The sequence below is a fragment of the Pan troglodytes genome, chromosome 2 (assembly GCF_028858775.2).
Source record: "Pan troglodytes isolate AG18354 chromosome 2, NHGRI_mPanTro3-v2.0_pri, whole genome shotgun sequence".
Lineage (NCBI taxonomy): Eukaryota > Metazoa > Chordata > Mammalia > Primates > Hominidae > Pan > Pan troglodytes.
This window is the reverse complement of record NC_086015.1, coordinates 15304149-15326064: the sequence shown is the minus strand read 5'-3', so window position 1 is coordinate 15326064 and position 21916 is coordinate 15304149. Positions and strand designations below refer to the sequence as shown.

The 21916-nt window shown below is 43.3% G+C and overlaps 1 protein-coding gene across 25 annotated transcripts in view; it reads right to left on the bottom strand.

The window, feature by feature from the left end:
* The window catches only part of ATG7 (autophagy related 7), a 283351-nt gene that overhangs the window by 249018 nt on the left and 12417 nt on the right, over positions 1-21916 (bottom strand). For 19 of the 25 annotated variants that reach the window (XM_016940476.4, XM_016940479.4, XM_024355330.3 and 16 more), the window contains 2 exons: positions 7671-7840; positions 7110-7164 (listed from right to left, as the gene is read on the bottom strand). In XM_016940476.4, the coding sequence (XP_016795965.2) occupies positions 7110-7164; positions 7671-7830 (215 nt within the window). In that variant the 5' untranslated portion in view covers positions 7831-7840. Of the gene's footprint in view, positions 1-1755; positions 2015-7109; positions 7165-7670; positions 7841-21916 lie in introns of those variants that run through there. The other 6 variants (XM_063806606.1, XM_063806603.1, XM_063806605.1 and 3 more) reach the window with 2 other exon arrangements.

Sequence of the window (21916 nt, the reverse complement as noted above, 5' to 3'; positions counted from 1 at the left end):
TAGCTGAGTCCAAGGTACTGTGCTGTGCCTACGCCACCTCTCAGACCCTCCCAGGCTTCAAGGTTCTGCTCCAATCAATCTCTCCTCTTCCGGAAAGCTATCTCCACTTTCTCTGCTAAGAGTTGGCACATAAAACTCAGCATAATATTTTCTAGCATTTTCAAGAACTACAGTCATACCCACCCAGCTGGAGGACACTAGGCTCCTTGAGGATAGAAAGTACGTGTTCTCCTGACTGCCCCACAACCTAGCCCACCCCAAACAGGGCTCTGCACAAAACTGCTGCTGGGCAAGCCCCTGACGGTTGTCTGCAGACAAAATGTCTCACACCTGGGCTACCTGTCAATCTGCCGTGCCACCAGGTTTACACACTCTACATTGCCCCCAAAGGCCTCACAGTCCTCAGAGTAAGCAAAGTCAGGAGAAGAGAAGAGGAGTTGATTCTGAATACGAATTCAGATGTGGACAAATCTGGTCTCTTCTCTGAAATGATTAACTTGCATTTCAGAGTTTACAGATGTTAAATGAAAATATTCATTTCATTAGTAGCCTACTAATGTTGTCGCAGCTAATGCAGACAGAATGCCTTTTCACTGACTGCACTGATGACAGCTGCATAGTTTAGAAGAACCTATGTCTTTTCATTTAAAGTCCATGTAAAATTGGGTTTATGGGGCTGAAGGAGTAGAAATCTAAACCTAGAACAGGTATGAAGGGGTGCAATGAATGACATGGCTCTGTCAAATGCCGTCTATCAGGCTCAAATGCCAAGTCCTCAGGGAGAGCTAGCTTTCAATGGCCAGAACCTTCTCTTGGGAGGTATGAGTCAGCAAATCACAAGTTGTTTGTCACCATGCTCCTCCAATAAAAGAATATTTTTCATCCAGGTGAGATGAGGACATCCAAGCTGGTCTTGAAGAGAGAGAAATCACAAAGGGAAAAGATTAAGCCCAGAGGGAAGGCAAAGAAAGCAGAGCAGTTGGTAAACTAGGCCTTCTACATTCAGACTTGGCTATATGAAATTACTGCTGAAACAGGATGTGGAAACAGAAGGAAGGATGCCATGATCTAATTTGGACACAAGCACAGAAGAGGAAGGTACCCTTCTTCCCAAACTTCCCAGGTGTGTGAGAGCCATACCAAAGCCTCATTCTGTGAAAGGAGAAAACTGCATACCAAGAACTCAAGCAACTGCAAAACGGCTAGGCTCCTAGGAGCATCAGCACTTATGCAAGTTAATTAGCCAGGACAATCGGAAGCTTCAAAGGAGAAGCATCTTTCATGACTAAAGTTCCACCATGGGAGGTGGCAGGAAAATGAATTTAAAAAGTGATAATGACAGGGAAGGAGCCTGAGACTTGGAGACAAGAGAATTTAGTTCAAATCTTGGTTCTGACACTTCCTAGTTTAGTTTCCTATGGTTCCACTTACATGAAATATGCAGAATAGGCAAATCCTCAGAGACAGAAAGTAGAGTTATGGTTGGCTAGGGCTGGTGAGTATGGAGGAGGGGGGATGGAGAGTAATTGCTAAGGGTGTCTTTTTTGGGAGACGGAAATGTTCTGGAATTAATAGTAATGGCAGCACAACTCTATGAATCTACTAAAAACCACTGAATTGTACCCCTTTAAACTAAGGGGTGAATTTTATGGTATGTGAATTATATCTCAACATAGCTGCTAAAAAGAATTCAAATTAGAAATTTTCTCCACATACTAAGGCCAACAGTGAACTTGCGATAATGTGTATACTAACCTAGTAAAAATGGATCTCACAAAGGCCGGAAGACTGGACCTGCTTTGGGGACATTACAGCTAGACACTTGGCCTTCACTTCATTCAGTCTCACAGTGATGACTCAGGAAAGTGCTGGGGCTGTGTTGCACCAGTTATTTACACTTGGCCAACAGGCAGGCAGGTGGTCAGAACGGAATAAATCCTCTGGAAGAGCACCTGTGCTCATCATACCTGGAGGAATCTACTTCGCACACAGCTTCACATGCCCACAGGGAACGCTGGGAACCCAGAAAGTCACAGTCAGTTGGGGGTCATGCTTCTTTGTCATCTCCTGACTTCCCTAGCAATCGCAGAGTTTCTGTTTGTAACATCCTCTAACACAGTCCACTGGTGTCTTTCCATCAACCACACCACATGTCATTTTGACAGCCATGCGCTTAGACCGCTTGTAATTCAATTAGGCAGTTATTGAGCAAATAGTACACCCCAGATCTGTGTTGGGTGCTGGTGATACAGCAGAGAATAAGAAAGACACAGCCTCTGCCCCACACACGAGTGTGCCTAAGACTCCTACTTCCTTCACTACCTTTTCAGTTCTTTGAGGGCAAGAATTATGCCTTCTATTTCTCTAATTAGGTCCAACTTGAGGCATAGAAAAGAAAAACATTTTTTTCTTTTTGAGACGGAGTCTCACTCTGTCACCCAGGCTGGAGTGCAGTCGTGCGATCTCGGCTTACTGCAAGCTCCGCCTCCCAGGTTCACGCCTTTCTCCTGCCTCAGCCTCCCGAGTAGCTGGGACTACAGGCGCCTGCCACCACGCCTGGCTAATTTTTGATTTTTTGTTTTGTTTTGTTTTGTTTTGTTTTGTTTTTTTGCATTTTTAGTAGAGACGGGGTTTCACCGTGTTAACCAGGATGGTCTCGATCCCTGACCTCGTGACCCACCCGCCTCGGCCTCCCAAAGTGCTGGGATTACAGGCGTGAGCCACCGCGCCCGGCCGAAAAGAAAATTTCTTATGAATAAAGACAAATATTCCTCAAGGGAAAGAAACCCACAGAAATGTTCTTCATTCAAATGTTGATCATTTGAGGCCCAGAGAAAGGAAAACTCTTTTTTTTTTTTAGAGACAGAGTCTCGCTCTGTCGCCCAGGCCGGAGTGCAGTGGCAGGATCTCAGCTCACTGCAAGCTCCGCCTCCCGGGTTCACGCCATTCTCCTGCCTCAGCCTCTCAAGCAGCTGGGACTACAGGCGCCCGCCACCACGCCCGGCTAATTTTTTGTGTTTTTAGTAGAGACGCGGTTTCACCATGTTAGCCAGGATGGTCTTGATCTCCTGACCTCGTGATCCGCCTGCCTCAGCCTCCCAAAGTGCTGGGATTACAGGCGTGAGCCACCACGCCCGGCGGAAAATTCTTTTTTTTTCTCAGCTTCACATAGGTATAGAGATTGTCAATCAAAATCTATTTTCCTCCTTGTCAACAGAAACAGAAAGCACACATAACGTTTTAGCTGGGTTTCACGCTTCCCAGTCTTCTTTGCAAGACAAGTGAGGCCACGAGTTCTCCTCAGTAGAATCTGAGTGGAGTGATGCCTGTCCCTTCCCGCCAGGGCCTTTAAGAGACTAGGTGTGTCTCTTCCACCTATTTGCACCTTGGCTGTCTTTCCTCATTAATCTGTTGTTACCTGAAAGTGACAACTGTCTTAATCAGCACACAATGCAAAGTCCTCAGGGATCATGGAGCCACAACATGGAAGAAGACTGGACCAGCAGCCCTGGGCTATTTGATGAGCAAGAAATGAACTTCTTAGTGTTTGGGCCCTTACATTTTTGGGTCTGATTCAGCAGGATACCCTAACTCAAGACAGCATATTCCAGTTTAAGACAGTTGGTGCCTGATAAAATACTACTTGACTGACAATTCGTCTAATACAATTCAGAGAACAGGATCCTTAGAGATCCATAAGACTACCAGGGGCACAGAGTAGAAGAGACTTATCCAGTGCTATGCAAAGCTGAGATACTCTTGACATCTATCAGTGAGTACTGGGATTGTTAGCTATTCAACTGTATGTCATTCCTGTCTGTATGCCCAGCACCTAGCACATTCTGTTATCAAGACACAGAGGAAGCAATCAATAAGTTTTCCTGAAATAATGATTACCTCTCCATGCTTATTACAGCACTGAGCACACTATAATGCAAATATTTGCCTTCTACTTCTCTCTCTCATACAGTAGAGGAGCTCTGGAGAACATATTTCATAAGTCTTTGTATTCCTAACACACATACATCTGCACATTGTAGATATTCCTTCTTTGATAAATAAATTCATAAAGACTTTCTCTACCAACCCATGCAGATATACAGCAATCAAAACTAAAATGGGGTAATAATAAAGAAAATAATTTGGAACAAAGAAATCAGGCCTTCTGAGAAGTCCCAAGCACTTTCATTAAACTTCTCTGCCATCCTAATAGGGACTCAGAAAGTGACAGACTTTTAAAACTGGAAAGAACATTAGAAAGCAAGAACCCATTTTAAAGATGAGGAAACAAAAGCTGAGAAAACTAAAAGAGCTTATTGAAGTAGCACAGTTAATTAGCCATAGATTCCAAATCTTCAAACTTTGAATCCAGGGCTATTTTCACACAATGGGGACCACATCTTATTTCTGTTCACTTCCCACTGTCTACCACAGTGCCTTGCACACTGAGGGTATTCAACGGCTAAAGAAAAAATATGATGAGTGAAAATGAGCAATTTGTGTGAAAGTCATAGCTGCAGGATCACAGATTTTCTTATCTCCTTCAACCAAAATTTTTAGATTAATTAAGTTTAAGATGCTCACATTTTGTAGTAAGTTCAAACCTAACTTCTGTGAACTGCATTTTTCTAATTAATTATTCTAAAGAATAAAATTATTAAAACCTTATAAAACAAACAGTCCAGTAGAAGGATAAGGGTAGGAGTGAGGTTAGTCTGAGATAAATATGAGGCTCTCCAGATTACACAAAACAGACTGTTGATGCTCCCCCGTACCATCTTCAGACAATTTAATGCTTGTACATTTCCAGTATTTTCCTTGTCATATCTTACTGGCTCCAAAATAAGTTAGTTTGCCAAAACAAGAGAGAGATTATAAGGATTTTATTTCTTTTGACAGGTAACCACAAGCAGTTTACGATGGAGCAAGAAAGCTCCGAAGGGAACAAGAAACACCAACACATACATTTTTAAAGATACAAATACTAACATCATTGTGGATGTACATCGTGCTTTCAAATTTTGCAACTGGATTGAGATAAAGGGAAAAAAAGTATTGATTTTCTGAGATTAAAAAAAATTCTAGGGACACTTTATTTTAAATATCCTAATAGTTGACCATTGCCACTTTCAAAAGCCAGAAAGACCTATAAGACTCCTTCACCTTCCTAAAATTCCCCATCTTGATACTGCTGAGGTACAATAAAGCAGAAAAAACACTGTAGCCTTTTTCAATTCTCAATAATCTTAAAGGCCCTCATCTTGGTTTCAGCTCCACCCTCTCTCTCAAACTGAATTCTTAAGGACCACAATGACTTAATCAACAAACACAGTGGCCCTCGCATTGACCTCTGTGCTTCTGACACTGTTAGTTTCTCTTTCCCTCCAGAAAGCATTGCCTTCTTTGGTTTCTGTAACACTTTTCTGGTTTTCCTCTGACAACCCCTGTGTCCTTCGCTAGTTCTGTATCATCTTTCACCTCCCTAATTAGAGCCATTCACTGTTCGCGCCTTTTGTTCTTATACTATACAGATGCTCCTCAACTTACCATGTCCTGATAAACTCATCATAAATTGAAAAAAATATCATAAATCAAAACTCTATTTAATACGTCTAACCTGCCAGACATAGCTTAGTCTAGCCTCCCTTAAACGTGCCCAGAACACTTACATTAGCCTAGAGTTGGGCAAAATCATCTTAACACAAAGCCTGTTCCATAATACAGTGTTGAATATCTCAGGTAATTTATTGAATACTGTACTGAAAGTGAAAAACCGAATGGCTGTATGGGTCCACAAAGTATAATTTCCACTGAATGTGTATCGCTTTCTCACCATCGTAAAGTCAGAAAGTCATTAAACCACCATAAGTTGGAGACTATCTTTATTCTCTTTCTCCTCTACCTGGATGTCTCCCAAATCTAGTCTGATCCTTTCTCCCCGACTCCAGTTCCTCCTGGACATTTCTAGCAGACACTGTCATCTCAAACTCAACATATTCTAAACCAAACTTGTCTCCTCCTAAATTTGTATCCCCCTCCTGGTTTCTCTATTTCTGTAGAAGATAGCAAAATCCCTGTAGCTACTGATACTGTGTTTCAGAAATACATTTATAAATACATTTTTTTCTCTCACCCCTGCTTTCTAAATTTGGCCAGGTGTGACCCTGGGCAAGCCATTTTTACCTTTCATCCCATGCTTTCCTCATCTGAAAAAAGAGAGAAAAATCACACCTGGCGAGTCTGAAAGAACAGATGTTTATGAAAATGCCTAATTAAGTGCTCAATAAATGTGTCTCTTGGCTGGGTGTGGTGGCTCGATCGTGTAATCCCAGCAGCACTTTGGGAGGCCAAGGCAGGCGAATCACTTGAAGTCAGGAGTTCAAGATCTGCCTGGCAAATATGGTGAAACACTGTCTCTACCAAAAAAATACAAAAATTAGCCAGGCATGATGGCGTGAGCTTGTAGTCCCAGCTACTTGGGAGGCTAAGGCACGAGAAAAGCTTGAACTCAGGAGGCAGAGGTTGCAGTGGGCTGAGATTGTACTACTACACTCCAGCCTGGGTAACAGAGTGAGATCCTGTCTCAAAAAAAAAAAAGTGTGTCTCTTCTCTCCAGCAACTCCCCACAGCTCCCAAGCAGATTTAAAAAAATTCTTCAAGGATATATCTATCATATTCCTTTGTATAGCACTATAATGCCTTGCACAGTGGCTTGTATACAGAAGTAGACTAATAAACATTCATTGATCAATGCCCATGGACAATGCCCATGGACTAAAGGAGTGAATCAAGAGAGGTATCAAGAAAAGAACACAAAATATTAACTACAATCAAAATCAAGAGGGATATTATCTATGTCTCAATCAATCTAGATGGCACCTGGCACCTAATTGACTCTGATAAATAGGTGGTGAAAAATTAACCAGGCAGACCTAAGTATCTAGCACTCATCTCTATGGGAGGTATAAGAGAATCATGAGGGGGGCTGACTCTGCTCACCGGGAACATCCCTAGTCCTCCTGTGGTCCACCTATGAGGGAGGTAAGCATGCTTATTCCTTGCCAAAAGTAGTATTCTTTACTTCAGATTTTGAACAAATAAATACTCACATGTCAAAAGCACTGAACTCCAATGTTAAGCGAGCTGGCAGCCCAGCAGAGTCACCTGGACAGAAGCATTATCACATTTTCAATGACAAGTCAGAAATAGCAGCGTTCATAACAAAAATGCTTATGAATAGTTTTCTTCTCTTTGTTGAGCCCAAGGCGCCCCATCCAATTTCTGATTATCTATGCTACATAGATAATATATGTATGGATAGATAAATGGCAGAATGTGACAGAGCTCTTGTGAATATGAGACATTTGCCAAGAATATAAAAAAGATTCAATGGAAAAAATATTTCCAATCTCTTCCCACAGCAATGCTAAGTAATGGGTATTATTTGGATTAATAATTTGAGTTTCACTACTCTCTTTCTTTTTCCCCACAACAAGAGAAAATAAATGAAAATGAACTGGGATCAAAAAGTCGGGAAGTAAAATAGAAACTAGTGAAGAGCACTGATTATAAAAGACAAGGCTGTCTCTTTCTAAAGGAAAGCTGACACTATACTGGAGGACCGTGAGGATAACAGAAGATGATGGAAAATGAAATTTACAATCACCTACCATTGTAGTAATAACCCTTAATGTCCTTGGGAGCTTCATCCAGCCGATACTCGTTCAGCTTCTTCTGGGTCAACTCATGCCAAAACCCAACATCCAAGGCACTACTAAAGGGGGCAAACTGCAGTTTAGAGAGTCCAGGATCCCCCGTAGCTGCCGCCATTATTTCTTGCCTACAAAAAAAACAAAACAGAACACAGCAAAATAACATATCCATGCAAAACCTGGTGAGAAAGAACATTTGTAATAAAGTTTAATTCAAACAAACAAAAAGTAATGAGATGTTTACAGGCTACCTTGAGACACAACTTCTTTTTGGATTGTGGTAAGAAACACATAACATATACTTTACCATCTTGATTATTTTGAGGTATACAGTTAGGTGATATTAAGTATAATCACAATGTTGTGAAACAGATCTCCAGAACTTTTTCATCTTGCAAAACTGGAACTCTATACTCTTTAAACAATAACTCCCCATTTCCTTACCCCCAGGACCTTGCACCCACCATTCTACTTTCTGTCTATACAGGTTTGACTACTTCATGTAAATGGCATCATACAGTATTTGTGTTTTTGTGACTGGCTTATTTCACTTAAGACACAACTTTGAAAACCATCCTAATTGGCCTGTGTTGTCAAGCTGATTCTCCTCATGACACAGTGATTTTTTTTTTTTTTTAATTGAGATGGAGTCTCACTCTGTTGCACTGGAGTGCAGTGGTGCAATCTCGGCTCACTACAACCTCCGCCTCCCGGGTTCAAGCAATTCTCCTGCCTCAGCCTCCCAAGTAGCTGGGACTACAGGCGCATGCCACCACGCCCAGCTAATTTTTTGTATTTTTGGTAGAGACAGGGTTTCACCGATGACACAGTGATTTTTCTAAGTAACCTTTGTGGCCTTAATGTTTATGCTTCTTCCTTCCTTGAGTCAGTCTGACTGATGCACGACTGTTATTCCTTCTTCGACACAGACACTGTCTCAGAAGTTTTTGCCATCTTGTGTGGTCCTGGAGAACTCTGCAAGTACAAAATCCTAAATCCAGCCACTCAGAAATGCAACAACCCAAACTGTCAGAATTCTGTCTGAGAGCAGTGCTTTAACACCTCTAGCTGAAGCAGATAATGAGGATACGTTTCTCCCCACCTCCCACAGTGCCTAAATTTCTTTGAAATCTCATATTTTATCTTTTCAATGCATGGAAATTTTGTATTTTGTGCCATGATATATATTTTATTATTTCATTTCCCCCTTCAAATCATCTAATAAATTTGACCTTCCTGGCAATCATGCATACGTATACTGTAACTTTCTATAATCCCTCCATACTCTCAGGGGTAACATACCCCAGTTTGAGAAGGACAATACTAAAGAAATCTGGCAGCTCCAAAAAGCAAATTGATAAGGTCCCTTCACTTTCCATTCTGTCCAATTACCCCACAACCAGACATACAAGTATTTCTGCAGCAGAACATATGAACAGTCACTGTAAATGGGATACATTTACAGGGTCACGCTCTGCTGCCCAGGCTACAGTACAGTGGCACAATCTCAGCTCACTGCAACCTCAGCCTCCCAAGCTCAAACAATCCTCCCACCTCAGCCTCCCGAGTGGCTGAGACTACAGGCATGGGCTACCGTGACTGGCTAATTTTTCTGTATTTTCAGTAGAAACCAGGTCTTGTCATGTCACCCAGGCTGGTCTCGAGCTCTTGGATTTGTGATCCTTCCACCCTGGCCTCCCAAAGTGCTGCGATTACAGGCATGAGCCACTGCACCTGGCCAAATGGGATATATTTTTTAAAAACAGCTCATATCTACTCAGGGAGGTTTTGCTTGAGTTTTGTGCCAAGACTATTAAAAAGCTTTCAGTTTTCCAAACTTGTTGGATTTAGAATTAGAGATAAGGAGCTTTGGATTGATAGAAACTGTATAATGAAATACAAAGTTAGTGCTCCTACATAAAAGGTATTCAAATCAAGAAGAATGGGATGAATGTGGGGCAGAGCCCTGGGAAAGACACCGTGAAGCAGATGGGCACTGAGTGATGTTGAAAAGGATGGGTAAGGGGTGGGGGAAGATGGGGGGAGGGCAGAAGGAACAAGAAGAGCAGAGGAATACTCATGGCAGAAATAGGGACACGTGAAACCATCTGTCCTCATGTGGAGGGTTTGTGCTGTGCAGGAGCAGCACACACAGAGCTGAGCAGGTGACATGGGTGAACACCTATGGAGAAGCCTCAAATGTGAGGCTAACGAATTTCGGAGGAGGAAGCCAGTGGCAGTCCTGCATGGTAAATATGATTCTGCAGTGGGTAAAGGGCTTTGAAAGAGGCAGGCAGGGAAATCAGCTAAAAGCCCAAAAATTTATGAAGACCTGGATTAGAGCAGAGGAGTAAAAGTGAAAAGGAGGGGACCCTCGTTGGGGCTGATTTAAAATAAAAGGTGACCTAACTTGGTATCTTGGTGGACTCAAGAAATGAAAAGAGAGAATAAAGCTCTTGGGGTGTCAAGCCACAAATGGCTAGGAGAATGGCAGCTTGAGTGAAAGAGAAGACCCTTGAGAGGCAAAGCAAGTTTCAGAAGAGTAATAATGAAAGACATTTTCAGCTGTGGACAACAGCAGGGCAAAGATAAGCCAAGAAGACTGGACATGGATACTGAGAGAACAGCTAACACAGGTGACAATGATCAGTTCTTAGAAGTTACTCAGAGAAAGAAAAGCCCCACAAAGTCCTAGAGAATGTCCGCAGTTAGGGAGTAAAAAGAAACAGAACCAGTAGGCCCGGCGCGGTGGCTCACGCCTGTAATCCCAGCACTTTGGGAGGCCAAGGCGGGTGGATCACCTGAGGTCAGGAGTTTGAGACCAGCCTGACCAAAATGGTGAAACCCCGTCTCTACCAAAAATACAAAAAATTAGCTGGGTGTGGTGGCACACGCCTGTAATCCCAGCTACTTGGGAGGCTGAGGCAGGAGAACTGCAGGAGACAGAGGTTGCAGTGAGCCGAGATTGTGCCATTGCACTCCAGCCTGGGCAACAAGAGCGAAACTCCATCTCAAAAAAAAAAAAAAAAAAGAAAGAAAGAAAAGAAAGAAATAGAACCAGTAAAACAAAGAAAGCTGTAGTTGGACCACCAGGACAGTACATATATCTACCAACTCTAAGCAGTAAAAAACTTTGAGAAGAGTAATGATGAATGGACACTAGGAATCAAAGAAAATGACTGGTCAATGCCATTGTATTTAATGTTTAAAAGGAGTGCGGTGGTGGCTTTCTAAAACGCAATTTCATTGTAGATTGCTTAAAAGAGAACAGGCTATAAAAGGCAGAATCACCAGAGGGGAGTAACTGACTGTGTCCCTAGCAAGTTCCAGTGGGGCAGGTTAGTCTGCCATTGGATTCCTAATGGGTGGTTTGTTGTTGTTTTTCAACAGGCTGAATATGCTTTCCACATTTAAAAAGATGTTTTGGCAACAGAAATCCAATTTTGAATGAATGAAAGACTCACAACAAGGGCTTAAAAAAACTGAAAAGCAAACAGAAGGAATGAGGTGGGAATTATAATAATTATTTTTCTATATAATTGATAAGCTTCATTGATCACAAAAGACAACACATCACTGTCCCTAAAATTCTCCACTGCCTCAGTATGGCTTGCAGCATCACACCCCAGACAGTGCCTGACCAAGCGTTTTCAAACATTCACCATCTTGAGCACATATTTATTTATTTTTTTCTTTGAGACAGAGTCTTGCTCTGTTGCCGAGGCTGGAGTGCAGTGCCACAATCTCAGCTCACTGCAACCTCCACCTCCTTGGTTCAAGCAATTCTCCTGCCTAAGCCTCCTGAGTAGCTGGGACTACAGGTGTGCACCACCATGCCCGGCTAATTTTTGTTTTTTAGTAGAGATGTGGTTTCACTATGTTGGCCAGGCTGGTCTCGAACTCCTGACCATGTGATCTGCCCACCCAGGCCTCCTAAAGTGCTGAGATTACAAGTGTGAGCCACTGCTCCCGGCCTTTGAGCACTTATTAAAAAATGAGGATGCCTGGGTCTCACTCCCACTTCCTGTGGAGGAAAGAAGATTCGATAAGAGAAGGGATAGTGATGGAGGCCAGGAGTCTGGAGTTTGCCTAGTGCCTCAGGTGATGCTGCTGTAGGTTTGGGGCTATTTTGATGCCTAGGTCACTGGCACTTATTTTTGGAGGCCCCACCTCAAAATCACCTCAAATGTATTTGAATGCACCCTCAACTCCTATTAAATATTTTTTGGCTTTTAATTGTTTGAAAGAATTTTTATAATTTTGCCCAATGGAAAACAGGTGATTTGGCCAGGCTCAGTGGCTCACGCCTGTAATCCTAGTACTTTGAGAGGCCAAAGTGGGGGATCGCCTGAGGTTAGGAGTTCAGGACCAGCCTAGCCAATATGGTGAAACCCCCATCTCTACTAAAAATAAAAAAAATTAGCCGGGTGTAGTGGAGTGCACCTGTAATCCCAGCTACTTGGGAGGCTGAGGCACGAGAATCTCTTGAACCTGGGAGGCGGAGGTTGCAGTTGCACTCCAGCCTGGGCAACAAGAGCAAAACTCCATTTCAAAAAAAAATAAAATAAAATAAAAAGAAAACAGGTGATTTGAGGATTTGAGGCACACGTGTAGAAACACTCTCACAGCCTCCTGTTGTTTCCTGGGCCTCTAATCTCTCCCTTTCCCTCTTTTCCTCTACAATACAGCTAGCGTTTTCTTCTACTGTTGGTTTTTGAAGGCTTCCATGCTCAGCCCTCTCCTCCTCAGTCATTCATTTTCTTTCTTTCTTTTTTTTTTTTGAGACGGAGTCCTGCTCTGTCGCCCAGGCTGGAGTGCAATGGTGCAATTTCAGCTCACAGCAACCTCGGCATCCCAGGTTCAAGTGATTCTCCTGCCTCAGCCTCCCAAGTAGCTGGGACTACAGGTGTGTGTCACCATGCCCGGCTAATGTTTTTTTTTTTTTCTCTCGATACGGAGTCTTGCTCTGTTGCCCAGGCTGGAGTGCAGTGGCATGATCTCGGCTCACTGCAACCTCTGCCTCCTGGGTTCACGTGATTCTCCTGCCTCAGACTCCCAAGTAGCTGGGATTACAGGCGTGAGCCACCACGCCTGGCCCTAATGTTTTGTATTTTTCAGTAGAGACAGGTTTCGCTACATTGGTCAGGCTAGTCTCAAACTCCTGACCTCAAGTGATCCGCCTGCCTTGATGTACCAAAGTGCTGGGATTACAGATGTGAGCCACCCCGCCCGGCCAGTCATTCACTTTCTTTCTTTTTTTTTTTTTTTTTTTTTTGAGACAGAGTCTCATTCTGTCATCCAGGCTGGAGTGTAGTGGCACGATCTCGGCTCACTGCAACTTTCACCTCCCGGGTTCAAGTGATTCTCCTGCCTCAGCCTCTTGAGTAGCTGGGATTACAGGCATGCACCACCGCACCCGGCTAATTTTTTATATTTTTGGGAGAGACGGGGTTTCACCATGTTAGCCAGGCTGGTCTCAAACTCCTGACCTCAAGCAATCTGCTCGCCTTGGCCTCCTAAAGTGCTGGGATTACAGGCGTGAGCCACCACCACACCCGGCCAAATCATTCACTTTCTACAACAAATTCTGTCTATATGCCAATGAATCTCAGGACTGTACTTCTAGCTCTAACCTCTAAACATATATTTAAGTGTCCTTTAAAGCCAGGACTTAGATTCCTCAGAATCTCAAATTCAACAAATCCAAAATTCAACATATATTTTCCCTAAATTCTGCCCCTTTCTCTGTATTTCCTAGTTTGCTTAATAGTATCACCTTAATTCAAGGAAGAAATTTCAAAGTCATCTTCAATTTTTCTCTCTCTCAATGCAGTAAAGCACTAATTCCTAGAAGCTCAACCTTAAACAGTCCTCTGGAATGAGATGAAGGTTAACAATTACTGAACACAGACCAAAACTAGGCACAGCAGCAAGGGTTGTTCAATTGAATTCAATTCTCTCAGAAGCCCTAAGAAGGAATAGCTCCAATTTTATAGAGGAAGAAACTGAGGTTCCAAGAAGTAAGAAATTCACACAAGGAGGCTGGGTGTGGTGGCTCACGCCTGTAATCCTAGCACTTTGGGAGGCCAAGGCGGGCAGATCACCTGAGGTTAAGAGCTCGAGACCAGCCTGACAAACATGGTGAAACCCCATCTCTACGAAAAATACAAAAATTACCCAGGTGTGGTGGTGCACGCCTGTAATCCCAGCTATTTGGGAGGCTGACGCAGGAGAATTGTTTGAACCCAGGAGGCGGAGGTTGCAGTGAGCCAAGATGGAGATCGTGCCACTGCACTCCAGCCTGGGCAACAGAGCGAGACTCTGTCTCCAAAAAAAAAAAAAAGAAAGAAAGAAGGAAAAAAATAAATTCACACAAGGCTATACAGCTAGGAAAGTAGGGGAACCAGGATTCAGCTTCCAGATTCACGCCACTCTGAAGCCCATGCTCCTCATGCAACTTCATGCTTCCTGTCTAGGTCTGCCTGCCTTCTCTCCATTCCCGCTGCTACGTGCCAGGCTCCATCATCTCACACCTCAGCTCTTGCAGTGATATACTCACGGGTCACTGCCTTTGGCCCATCTCCTCCAAACAAGGTGACAAACTGCCACCAGGAATGATCTGCACAGGTGGCTCCCTTGTTTAAACAAACAAACGAAAGCTTACTGGCCTTACTACACAGAGAATAAGGTGCTGCAGCCTTAGCCTGCTAGTTTCCTGATCTTCTGCATGGCTGATGTTCCTAGGAAACCTTTCCCCTCTCTACCAGGAAAAGTACTTCTCATCTCACAAGGTCCTTATGAAGCTGTCAGTAACAGTCAGTGGATATTAACAGTTCCCTTCTCAATGGTGACAGATGAACACTTCCATTAGGGCATTTACCACCATGAACTGTGCTTGCTGTTTTGATAATACTGTTAAAAACTATTTAAATAACAGCAGTAGTAATGTCATATTAGTAACTGTTCTTATTAAATGCTCATTCTGTACCAAGCACTACACTAAATAGTTTACATGTTATTCCCTTGACAACCCCAGTGGTAAGATTATGCCTACTTTACTGAAGACGAAACTGAGGCACTGGGAGCTTAAGTAACTTGCCCAGAGTCACACAGGAAGTGGTAGAGCTGAGATGATAACCCGGGTCTGCTAGCTTCAAAGCCCCTGTTCTCGTCACTATATTACACTGCCTTGAAGGAAGAAACTTCTTTTCAGGAACTTTCTACTGCCCATCAGCCTCACACGTGCTAAAAAATAACCAATTATTCACAAGCTAACCTCCTCTCCAACAGTCAAAACAAAAAGGCCCTGGCCAGAGCCATCATCCAATGTGGAAGGAAATCAACACAGTTGCAGACAGTGGTACAAAAGGATTTCATCTAAAATCCTCTGTGTGACAGATTATCAAGTCCCTACATATGTCAGTCATCCACAACTTTCTCTTCAAGGACAAATGTAACTTGTTTTCATCATAATTTTGATGACCTGCTAAGGACATCAAGATGGAATTTTACCAGTGCCAGAGAATCACAAAGACAAAAAAGAAAACTCTATTCTACAGCACTTCGGTAGCTGGGTAAAAGCGACTAACGATGACTACTTAAAAGATAACAGACATGGCCGGGTGAAGTGACTCACGCCTGTAATCCCAGCACTTTGGAGGCTGAGGTGGGTGGATCACTTGGTAAGGAGGTCAAGACCAGCCTGACCAACATGGTGAAACCCCGTCTCCACTAAAAATACAAAAATTAGCCGGGCATGGTGGTGCATGCCTATAATCCCAGCTACTCGGGAGGCTGAGGCAGGAGAACTGCTTGAACCCGGGAGGCAGAGGTTGCAGTGAGCTGAGATCGCACCATTGCACTCCAGTCTGGGCGACAAGGGTGAAACTCTATCTCAAAAAAAGAGAAGATAACAGACATTTTGTATATTAATTGCAGATAGTGGTTCCTGGTGCCTTCAAGGTTGTGCGTCTGAAGCCTAAAATAAAGTCTGCCTACCTGGGGGTGGCTGGTTCATGAGGTTGGCTGGAAGTACCAGGCAGTGACAGCTACCTGGAGGAGAAGAGGAATGAGAAGGCCAAGATCCACCACCAGAAGTAAAAACAGCCCATGAGGCTGCAGAAACAGGCGGAAGAGAACGTGGAGAAGAAAACTGATAAATACAGAGTTCCTCAAGACCATGGGCTCCTGGTCTGAGCCCAGTAAAGACTGCTTATTCCTCATGCTTGGCCTGGCCTGCCCCTCCTCCATCACCGCGCTGGGATGTGGGGGACCCAGGCGGCAGTCCAGGTGCTGAATGAAGGCAGCCTGGGACTTAGAAAGATGGGAAAGAGGAAAGGGCCTTAGTCACTGCCTTTCTATAAAGTTATTTGAAACAATTCTAGGAGTTGTGCAGACATAATTTGCCTATGACCTACTTGTTCATGAGAGAGTTTTTAAGAACAACTAGTTACTTCTGTTTCAATATTAGCAAAAGTGAGCTGGAACACTAATTTGAGGGGAGCCCTACCCTGTGAATCAGGCATCTATTTCCTACCCGGTCTATACTATAGACTGCAGCTACTAGGATGTGAGAAAACACATGGGGACAATATGAGTTTGCTGTTGTACAAACGTTATTTATAGAAGCAGAGACTGGGAAGATGTGCGACCAAAGGGGTTCCAGGTATTGCCCTTATTCCTTCCCTGTACTTTGTAAACAGAACAAATAAACTACTTTTACAGAGAGAGAAAAAAAGGCCCAGTGCAGTGGTCCATGCCCATAATCCTAACTCTTTGGGAGGCTGAGGCAGGAGGATCGCTTGAGCCCAGGAGTTTGAGACCAGCCTGGGCAACATGGTGAGACCCCATTTCTACAAAAAAAGTTTTAAAATTTGCCGGGCATTGCAGGGCGCACCGGTAGTCCCAACAACTTGGGAAGCTGAGGTAGGAAGATAGCTCGAGCCCACCAGGAGGTTGAGGCTGCAGTGAGCCATGATTGCACAAAAGTAATTTGCATAAGAGGCACATCCTTCAAATATTTTCTGACTTATTTGGCCTTAGGGAAATTCTGAACAGAACCCAAGGGCCTATTTCATAAGAGGATATAGTTGATGTTGAGCTGCTGAAACCGTTCCATGACAGGCTGAAAACAGAAAAGTCTTAAGCCACATCAGCATGATGAGGAATCTTCTGGAAATACCTAAACAGGACAATCTATGGTAAAGGTATCACTTAGGAACATACACGTCTATGTAACATCACTACAGCGCTTAAGCTGGAAGGGAAGATTTAAGAAGTAATGGTCGGAGGGGAATTTGGGGGGAAGTGAGTCATAGATAGAGTTATTCATGTGTCACTAATCTAAATCCAAACATTACCTACTTCCTGAAAAAGTAAGGCTTGCCTGTATAACCCTGGACAGTGCAAGTGAAACTTCGGCCTCTGCTTAGCTTAGAAAGATAAAGGATTGTTTCTATCACACTTCAACATTATATTCAGACACAGTCAAGGAAAGAAATTAACATAGGCATCAATGTAAGTGTGTTTCAATTTTATTTCAAACTATTTCAGGATGTGAAACATCCTGAGTTACACAAAATGGGATTGTGTCACTGCCAATTAAACAGGAAAGGTTTTGATAGGGATTCAACACTGTAATGAGCAAGAACTCTAGCGGTGTAAGAAAGCCTGCAGTAGCCAAGAAGTTCAGTCAAGATTAAACTGAAATAGCAGCGTGTGTGGTTAACCAATACAATCCCCCTGGGGCTGTGTCTACCACCCAAACTTGGTGCAAATTTCAGACTTTAATGAATATAAAACTCAGTCACACTCAGCACAAGTAGGAGCTCAGAAAATGTCACTGAATGAGTACTTACCAAAAGTTTCTGTCCACATGGATCTAAATCTTTTGTTTTTTAAGATCAAATCCCCACAGGAAATGTGCAGTGGCGGTTGCCTCCCAAGAAAGCTGCTAGGAGGTGAGGAGAGAGGAGTGTGGGGAGACTTATTTTCACTGCATGACCTTTTTTGCCTCTTAAAGTTTGTATTATGTATATAAAACAATACAGAAATAACTAAAATAATTAAAGAAAAAAGTCCTAACCCAATGGCAAGAAGACAAAGAGAGAGATAAAAGACTAGCAGCTCAACTGCTTTGGTTCCAAGAAATCATAGCTGGGAGATCCTTGAAACAAGCACCATGTCTTACTCATCTTTCTTCAGGACTGAGCACAGTGCCTGGATCATATTAAGAGCTCAGTAAAGGTTGAAATGAAATAATAGCTCTCTTTTCCCACAAAGGGCCAATGGATGGATGCTATATAGTAAGATAAATTTCAGCAGAGTTTAAAAATTACTAATAGCTTGAATTGTCCAAACAGGAAATAGATCAGAGAGATAATGAGTTCTCCATTAGCAGAAGTATTCAAGCATATATTGGATGATTATTTGCCACGTAATACTGTACAAAGGATTGCTGTATCAGGCAGTCAGACAAGACCAGGGTCTGGCAAGCTTTTCCTGAAGAAGGCCAGATAGTAAATATTTTAAGGCACTGCAGGCCTCAAACAGTCTGCTGTGTATTTTATTTTTTTTACAACCCTTAAAAAAATGCAAAAACCATTCTTAGCTCCTGGACTGCACAAAAAAAGGCCTCGGGCAAGACTTGATCCACAGGCTATAGTTTGCTGACTCCTGGACTAAATGATCTTCCAAACCTGTTATCTTTTGATTCTTTGAAGGTGCCAATAGTGTATTTTGTTTTGAGGAAGACTGATATTTTTGGCATAATCTTTTTAAAGGGCAGTAAAGATCAGTGAGGGCGCTGAGGGCGAAGGCCAGATTCTAAGGCCACATCTGCTGGTCTGCAATAGGCACCTTGTAATGCTGCAAATACTTCTTTATGAACTGGTAAATACAGTCTACTCAAAACATTCACACATCTCTCAGCATCATTAAGCCAAGACGAAGCTCATTTGATATTTATTAAGGCTCATAACGTTCCGGAAAGACTGCATCAGCAGCATTCTACATCCTAAGCAGGCATATGACTACACCTCTGATGGTTTCCTTATGCTTTCTCCCAGACCCCCGCTGCTGCCTTCCGACTTTTCTAGTTCTACCCCACGGCCCTGTCACTCCTCACCTCTGACTTGATGCTCCTTAACAGCCGCTCTCAGGCCCCCACGGCCTAGAACTCACAGCCCCTCTGTCTGAAAAGCGTTCCCTGTTCTCCCTCACCTTGCTTCTGTGACTGCCTGGCATTCACAGAGCAGCTCAGAGGTGACCTGCTCAGGAAAGCCTTCTCAGAGGTGCCTCGCCTGTCTTCACTCCCCTCATACTCCTCCCCTGGCAGCTATATTTAATCACTCCTGGCTCTAAGCCACCTAGACATTTGGTATTGTTTTTCAACTCTTTGCTTACCTGTTTGCCTCCACCAAACTTGATTGTAAACTCTACAAATACAGATCCTGGCTCATATTCCTTTCAATGTCCCTAGTCCCTTGTGAGTGGCTCTCAAACATTACTAGGATGAATTTTAGAAACCTTTTATCAGCCAGGCACAGTGGCTCACACCTGCATCCCAGCACTTCGGAAGGCTGAGGCAGGAGGACTGCTTGGGGGCAGGAGTTCATGACCAGCCTGGGCAACATAGCAGAACACCATTTCTAGAAAAAAATAATTTAAAAATAAAATAATAATAATTAAAAAAAGGTTGGGTGCGGTGGCTCACACCTGCAATCCCAGCACTTTGGGGGTCTGAGGCGGGAGGATAGCTTGAGCTCAGGAGTTTGAGACCAGCCTGGGCAACATGGGCAACATTCCGTCTCTACCAAAAATATTTAAAAAGTTAGCTGGGCATGGCGGTGGCATGTGCCTGTGTTCCCAGCTACTTGGGAGACTCAGGTGGAGGATCGCTTAAGCCTGGGAGATTAAGGCTGCAGTAAGCCAAGATGGCAAGATGGCACCACTGCACTCCAGCCTAGGTGATCGAGCCAGACCCTGTCTAAAAAAAAAAAAAAAAAAAAAAGAAAAGAAAGAAAAGACAAAAAAAAACACAAAACAAAAACAAGGAACTTTCTATAGATATCCTCCCGAAAAGAAACAAAAGCAAGAAATAACCCAAACTTCTATGACTATGAGAACAAACCCCAGAAGCCAATTACCACAGAATATGGAGTAAGGAATCATGAAGAACATACGACGATATGCCATATAACTTAGGTCTCTAAACCTATTATTGTTTTTTCAGGACTAAGACCTTAGCGGGCAGGAAACATGCATGCACAAATCAGTGCAAATAAAACCTTATGCAACTGCATATGAAAGTAGTCAAGAATAAATGTTTCTTTCTGAAAGCGTTCTGGCAGCTACTAGTGACAATATCTGGTCATTAATATAGCATTTTAATGAAGAGATTAAAGTTAACACCAGCAGCAACGTGACAAACAGACACTGTGTGCTATCTGATAGAATGCCATGGAAAGAACACAGCATCTGTGGTGTTTGGATGAAAATACACAACCTGGATCTCATGGGAGGAAACATCAGATAAACCCAAGTTGAAAAACATTCTACAAAATGACCAGGATTATAGTCTTCAGAAGTGCCATGGTCTTAAAAGTCAAAGGGAGACAAGGAGCTGTCCCAGATTGAAAGAGACCACAAAGACGTGACAGCTGGGGACCACGTGTGATCCTGGGATGATGCTCCACTATAAAAGGACATTATTGGGACAAAAACTGAATGGGAGTCTCTGGGAGATGGATAAATAGAAGGTATCTGTCTTATTCTTGTAGAGTTTCTTAAGTTTGAAACTGTTCCAAAATAAAATAGTAAGAATAATTTTATCTTACTATTAAGATAAAAGCTGTGTGTCACACACAGCTTTATACTTTGTTCAACAGGCAAAACCAATCAACCTGACAGAAGTTAGAATGGTGATTACAGGGTGAGGTGGAGCTACTGACTTGAGAAGGCCACGAGGAAGGCTCCTGGGGAGATGGAAATATTCTGTATCTTGAGCTGGGTGGTGGTTACAAGGCATATACCTATGTAAAAAGCCACAAGCTAAACATTTGCTATCAGTGCACTTTATGTATGTTATCCATGAATAAAGAAGTAAAATGGGGCTGGGTGCAGTGGCTCACACCTGTAATCCCCACACTTTGGGAGGCTGAAGGAGGACTGCTTGAGCCCAGGAGTTCAAGACCAGCCTGGGCAACACGGTGGGCCCCCATCTCTACAAAAAATAAAAAAAAATTGCCAGGCGCCTGTAGTCCCAGCTACTTGGGAGGCTGAGGGGGGAGGTGGGAGGATCACTTGAACCCAGGAGGTCAAGTCTGCAGTGAGCCGTGATTGTGCCACTGAACTCCAGCCTGCGTGACAGGGTGAGAATCTGTCACAGGAAGGAATTAAAAAAAAAAAAAAAAGGCCGGGCTTTTTAAAAAAAAAAAAAAAAAGGTGGCTCACACCTGTAATCCTAGCACTCTGGGAGGCCGAGGTGGGCAAATCATGAGGTCAGGAGATCAAGACCATCCTGGCTAACACGGTGAAACCCCGTCTCTACTGAAAATACAAAAAAAAAAAATTAGCTGGGCATGGTGGCGGGCGCCTATAGTCCCAGCTACTTGGGAGGCTGAGGCAGGAGAATGGCGTGAACCCGGGAGGCGGAGCTTGCAGTGAGCCAAGATTGCGCACCTGCACTCCAGCCTGGGCAACAGAGCAAGACTCCGTCTCAAAAAAAAAAAAAAAGGCCAGGCACAGTGGCTCACACTTGTAATCCTAGCACTTTGGGAGGCCAAAGCAGGATGATCACTTGAGCCCAGACAAGACCAGTCTAGGCAACATAGTAAGATATCATCTCCACAAATAATTTTTAAAAATTACTATGGAGTGGTGGTGCACGCCTGTGGTCCCGACTACTCAGGAGGCTGAGACAGGAGGATCGCCTGAGCCCAGGCAATCCAAGCTGCAGTGAGCCATGACTGCACCACTGTATTCCAGCCTGGGCAACAGAGCAAGACCCCGTCTCAAAAAATAAAATAAAATAAAAAAGTAGAACAAAACCCCTATCTTTAAACCATACCAGTCCTACGAAGAGAACCTTCATTTATTCATCCAACAGTTAACAGATGACCTACTTAAATTTAGCTTTGGTAAAAAGCAATTCATTACTCTAAATAAGGAGCCTAAATGAGAAATCATTTCCATAAAGTTTTCTG